The sequence below is a fragment of the Octopus sinensis genome, linkage group LG11, assembly GCF_006345805.1.
Source record: "Octopus sinensis linkage group LG11, ASM634580v1, whole genome shotgun sequence".
Classification (NCBI taxonomy): domain Eukaryota; kingdom Metazoa; phylum Mollusca; class Cephalopoda; order Octopoda; family Octopodidae; genus Octopus; species Octopus sinensis.
This window is the reverse complement of record NC_043007.1, coordinates 57,059,277-57,065,859: the sequence shown is the minus strand read 5'-3', so window position 1 is coordinate 57,065,859 and position 6,583 is coordinate 57,059,277. Positions and strand designations below refer to the sequence as shown.

The window sequence follows — 6,583 nt, the reverse complement described above, 5'->3', positions numbered from 1 at the left end:
ACAAAACGGAAAAATACCCTTTGTTAAATTAATTAGCTATTTCTGAAATAAGAAATATAATGTAGATATTTTTGCTTTCAAAACTTTCTAAAAATATGATAGTGCAAACGGATGTTTTGGATAAAAAATTTCAAACTTACATGCGAAGGCTATTCCAACATTTCAGCTGGCTAAAACAAGAATTATGGGACGGCTCTTGTTCCGGTCAAAATAGCCAGAGAGGCGTGAAATGCGATTTTAGCACAGCATGACACGCCAAACTGAATTTGTCGAATTGCTGAGAGAGAAGGGGGTGACCATTCCTCGTAGTATATCTTTTAAACAAAGAAAGAGGAAGAAGGGACAAACTATCAAAGACAGAGAGAAGGGACTCATGCTGTCTTCCCAACGCATGACAAGCGATAAATTTATCGAGTCACTAAGATAGAGAGAGAGGGGAAGGAAGGACAAACTAATACAGACAGAGAGGGAGTGTGTATCATGCGATCTTCTAAAAGCATTTATCAAAGCAGATGTACGAAGTGGAGACAATATTTCTAAAACAACTGGACGTATTTTCTTTGAAACAAAGAAGGCATGCAGCGCATACCTTGCATTGCTGAGAGTGCACGCCCCTGATATATATATATATATACATATATATATAAATATATATATATACACAAATATATAATATAAATAAAATTGGAGATGGAATGTTTAATAGACTTTATTGTGTGCAACATATGTTTCAACTCGTTCTGGGTCCCTTCAGGTGCATCACTAAAAAGTCTCACTTGAGTCGGCTTACGTACCGTTATATATCCATCACATTCGAGAATGAGTAAAATCTGAGAAAAATTATTGAAACGCCAAAAATTCAAATAGGAACATAGAAAGTTTACATTCTCCTATTTTATTAATACTGTTACCCCAACCACCACTATGAAGTTCCTGCAATAAATCTATGGATAACAACAGGTAATCAAAACTGTGCTGGTGCTTTACTCATCATTTATTTAAACATTTTGTACAATTACTTCATTATATATATAGATAGATATAGATGTGATTTTGAGGACTGTTGATGTATACATACATACATATATATATATATATATATATATATATATATATATACAGAAACACACACACACACACACATATATAGGGTACAATGGGTAAATTGTTGCTATTTTATATTTTTAATTTTGCACATTCTTTGTTCTTGATTTTGTCGACTACACAGTATGGCAGGGTGAGTTGAGCACCATCTATGAGAAAAACAACACCATGATGCAATTCACTCTGCCAGAAATTTGGAAACGACATGCTGTACTGCTTGACATTTGTGGCAAAAGCTCCAGTACGAACATTTCAGAGTGTTTGTGTGTCAATCTGAGGACAGTGCAATCCGAGGACATGTACTGAGAGTGATAAAAATCAAACATCCTGTCAACATCATGGCGTTTGGAGTGATCACTAGTGACGGCGACGTTATACCACCATTCATCTTCTCACATGGCCTCAGACTCCACATGGAAGCTTACATTAAGTGCCTGGAGGAGGTAGTGCTGCCCTGGGTGAAGAGGGTGGCTACTGGAAGACCCTATGTCTGGCAACAGGACTCTGCCCCATGCCACACAAGCAGGGGAACTCAGTCATGGCTATCAGACAATTTCTGCGACCACATCTGGCCACCTAACTCCCCCTTAATTATTATGTGTGGGTGCAGTTGAGCGAGAGACCAACAAAACACCTTGTAATACCAAAGATGAAATGAAGGCAAGCATTATGGCAACATTCAGCAACTTAAACAAGGAGACCATCCAGAAGATTTGCAGGAGATTCTGAAGTCATCTGGAGGCTGTGGTTGAAACCATTGGCGATTTTAATGAATAAATGAACTCTTTGATATTTCAAGAGATTTTTATGTAATTTTGGTAAATATATCTGTTAAAATGAGATTAGTGTAATGTTCAGTTTTGCATAATTTAAACATCAGATTATTCACTGCACTCCATGTATATATATATATATATATATATATATATATATATATATAATAGTAAATAAATAAAAAACGAAGAATAAGCACAAGAAAAAAACAACAATGCGAGGATGTGGTACATGTAAAGTATTAGCAGACACTCAGGGAATGAAAGAAAGGTGGTATATAGTATTTTATAAGTTTAAAGCTTATAAAATATTACTATTATTACTTACAGAATTTTAAAAATTGACACTGCTTACCAAAAATCTTCACTGAAAAGCATATACATAAAGTGAACACTAATGGCATCTAAAATTTATGACAGCTGTGTTCAGTAGAATTTTATTAATGCATTCATTGAAGATTACATCATAATATAGAATTCACTATCATGAGGTAAAATTTTAAACAAGTGAGATTTTTTTCCTTCAAAACAAACAAGGTCCAAATCAAATGTTAAATATAAATATATATAATGTTCATCCTTCGGGTTCGAAGATGACCATTGACATCATTTGGTGGAATTGCTGCTATGAGACCGGAGGTGGCTGGTGAGGCCAATCCGGGCAAGAAAGCCCCTCCCACAGGTGGGGCACCTGTTTCAGACAGCGGCTATGCTGAAATAGCACCTTGAAGGTTTTCAAACTAACAAATCAACCCCAAAAACTGAATTTTTTTAAAGCCTGGTGCTTATTCTGTTGGTCTCCTTTTGTGGAACAGATAAGTTATGGGTATGCAAACAAACCAACTCCAGATATGAAGCAGTAGTTGGAGACAAATACAAACAGAAACACACACAATATAAAAGTGCACCATTGATGCAGGTCTGATGAAGTACCACTCTCATGTCTAAAACTGCAAATATCATGTAAATTTTCATATTGAATTTTTGCATGAACTGACAATGAAAGCAGAGATGGTACAGAAACAATTACAAAAATGTGTTAAAGAATTTCTTTAGACAGCTAGACAGAGAGATAGATAGATAGAAAGATAGACAGACAGATAGATATATGACAGGATTCATTCTGTTTCCATCTACCAGATCTACTCATAAGGTTTTAGTCAACCTGGGACTATAGTAGAAGATACTTGGAGAAGGTACCACACAGTGGGACTGAACTGACAACCATGTGGTTGGGAAGCAAGCTTCTTACCACACAGCCATATCATACACACACATAGGGTTGATGAAATAAGTGCCAGTTGTAAACAGGTCAATGTAATCCACTTAACGTCGTCCCTGAATTTGCTGGCCTTGTGCAAAAAAATACGAAACCATTATTATTGTTATTATTATTATTATTAAGGTAACAAGCTAACAGAATCATTAGCATGTCAGACATAATGATTAGTAGCAACTTTTTGACTCTTTGTGTTCTGATTTCAAATACCACCATGGCCAATTTTGCTTTTCAGCCTCATGAGGTCAATAGAATAAAGTCAAGAACTGGGGTCAATGTCATCAACTTACCCCATCCTTTAAGATTGCTGGCCTTGTGCCGAAATCTAAAAGCATTATTATTATTATTATTATTATTATTATTATTTTTATTTTTTTTTATTTTATAATTGAGGTGGAAGTTGGAGTGTTGAATCAGTGTCAAGAGTAGAGATCAAAGAAGTCAATATGTAAAAATGTTTTCTTACTTCAGAATAGTCGATATTTCTAGTGTTGATGTCATACAATTGTTCATCAATTTTCGTCAACCTTTCTTTCATATTTCTTTCTTCTTTTGTATCCAGTAAAATTTTCTCACCAAATTGTTTCAGTGCAAAAGTATCACATGGTGGTGAGACAGTGCTAAATAATCGCTGCTGTGGTGACAACAAAATTCAAACAAATCAATATAAATTTGCATCAATTTGTATAATTAAAGATTATAAATCTACCCAAGTATATTGAAATTCATTTGAATCAATGAATTTATAGCTATTGCTGTTGTTTTTAGTATTATATGACAAACTATACATTGAGATGGTTTTATCTTTGCTTTTTCCAAACCCACTCAAGGATCTAATATCATAAGTGAAAAGTTAACAAAACTTCTATCTATAATTAGACATGTTCCTCTATCATCACAATGTGAATATATTGTGATGTTGTAGGAATAATCACCAACAACTTTTAAATACATTAAATATTGGTTTTAAGTTATATTCTCTTAATGCAGAAAATTTTTTCAAATAAACTTTTTAGAACTTTGTATATAATTTTGGAAAACATGTAGATAAGAAACCTCTAGCCCATAGATATACTGTCTCCTGTCATTCTAAGTTTTCTACCACTACTACAATAATATCTACTCAGAATTAGCTCAATAGCATACCAAACATATTCAGTTTCATCTTATTCTCACCCAAGCTCCAGTAGCCACTTTCTTAACCCACCATAACCCCTGAATGTCAACTCTTTGTAGTTCCCTGCCTACTTATGCTCTACTAGCAACCATAAACTTACAGATGTTCAAACTGAACATGAAACAATAAAAAATGTACTCCAAGCAATACTTAACAGTGGGAGTTGGTGATCGATGTTTCAAAGCAATCATTTCGAATTCTGATGGTGTCATCAAATATCTCAGTTTGTAATCTATTTCAGCAAGACTGGTTCTATCTTCCTGGCTGCTCAAGAATCCATCTTCTCTTTGAGACAATAAGGAATCCTTAGTTGCCAAATCAGAAATCTATCAAAAATAATAATAAAAAAAGAAAGAAGGGAAAAATAATGAAGAAAAAATTGAAAATATATCACTAAATAGAGTAGTTTTGTTTTCTTTCAATTTATATTTTCAGGAATATTTTATTGTTTTGGTAAGATAAAGCCGTTGTCAGCATAGATACTACCATATTAACAATATTACAGACCCTCTTGCAAAGCAATGCACCAGAATCTCAACATATACAATGACATCAATGATTGTTGGGCTCGCAGACCTGTGAGAGCCCAACGCAGCAGCCTAGTGTACCCATGCTTTCAGACAGCATTGAGCATACAAACTGAAGCTTGTTCATATACCAGTAAAGTACTGATCTCTTAGAAGAGAAATTTACCTCTTAATCACCCAGTTCATGTTACAGTGAAGATACAGATTACCATTGTAAAGATACAGTTTACCATTGTAAACAGTGTGTGTCAACTTATTGGGTAATTGGTGACTACACTGCATACTTGATGCACTTCACATAAAGTGGTACCATGCGAAGATACAATTTACCATTGTAAACTATAGAATCAAATTTCTGTGAAATTAATGAGTGTTCCAGAAACTCAAGAGGCCTAAATTTTCTTTTGAACCTAGAAAAAGTGACAGCAAATCACTCTTTTGTATCTTCTTTTGACTTCCTCATTGAAGAGGAAATCTTTTGATGGTGATCCAAATACTTAACTGTATGCAGAACTTTATCAATGCTATGAAGATTTTGTTATTCAAGTTAGTCACCTCTAGAGTTAACTACTAATTCATTAAACTATTTATATATGCCAGATGGATTATACATAATCAATTAGTTAGTCAATTAATTACTTGGTCAATTAGTATGCTGAGAATTTCTCTGCATTCCTGATATGTATTTTCCATTCCTCTGTATTGTCTATAGCATTATCTCTTGGATAATACATCAAGCACCTTCTGATATGGTTCTTCCTTCACCAGCAGTGACCAATATTGTGTTTGTGATAAATGGAACATCTTGGTATAGCTCTTTGTTTTACTTGTGTCAACATCATTAGATATTTAGAACAGCAAGGAGTATACTAGTGTGTGAATCCTTTAGAGATTTCATCGTGGAAGCTGTTAGTGACCATGTGATTGAACCATGAACTAAAATTTATTCAAGTGAAAACCTGAAGAAGTCTATTTTAGTTCTCCATGGAAAATTAGATTTCCATATCATTCTTACAGTCAAGCAGTCTCCACACTTTACTAAACCTGATTTCTATATCATTCTTAGATCTGGAGATATGATTTCCAAGCTATTTGCAGTTCCCTACTCCTTTGATTTTTTTACTCCATTCAGAAAAATACAAGCTTTCAGTTTTATCTTGGCTGTCATACATATATCTGTTTTAGATATGTGTCTGACAGATATAGACATATATTTAGATATAATGTTGATATGAGGGTGGGCTGAAAAGTTCATAAGCTATAAAGGAGTGATGCTAGAGTTTTGAAATATTGCGCGCATTAATTTAAATTTCTTTATTAATAACTGCATTGTTTCATTCCAAGTAAACTGACAACTGACTATTCAAAGAAGACTTCAAAAGTAACGGGTAGGGACTTCTCTTGAAAATGAACAAAATTTGGCATCATGGGGTTATTAAGTACCTGCAGAAAAACAACAGCCACCACTGCCACCACTACACCACCACCATCAAAATAACAACACTGTCATGTAATATTTCTCACATATACTTCCTCTGATAAAATCATTATCATCATCATCAACATTTAACATCCATTGTCCATACTGGCATGGATTGGACAGTTTGACCAGGGCTGATAAACTGGAAGGCTGCACCAAAACTCCAGTCTGATTTGGCATGGTTTTCTACGGCTGCATGCCCTTCCTAATGCCAACTACTCCAAGAGTGTGATGGAAGCTTTT

At 34.4% G+C, this 6,583-nt stretch overlaps 1 protein-coding gene across 6 annotated transcripts in view; it reads right to left on the bottom strand.

Annotated features, from left to right (window-relative positions):
* LOC115217412 (serine-rich adhesin for platelets) overlaps positions 1-6,583 on the bottom strand; it is a 137,981-nt gene that overhangs the window by 12,839 nt on the left and 118,559 nt on the right. For all 6 annotated transcript variants that reach the window (XM_036507512.1, XM_036507513.1, XM_036507511.1 and 3 more), the window contains 2 exons: positions 4,489-4,659; positions 3,623-3,790 (listed from right to left, as the gene is read on the bottom strand). In XM_036507512.1, the coding sequence (XP_036363405.1) occupies positions 3,623-3,790; positions 4,489-4,659 (339 nt within the window). The remainder of the gene's footprint in view (positions 1-3,622; positions 3,791-4,488; positions 4,660-6,583) is intronic.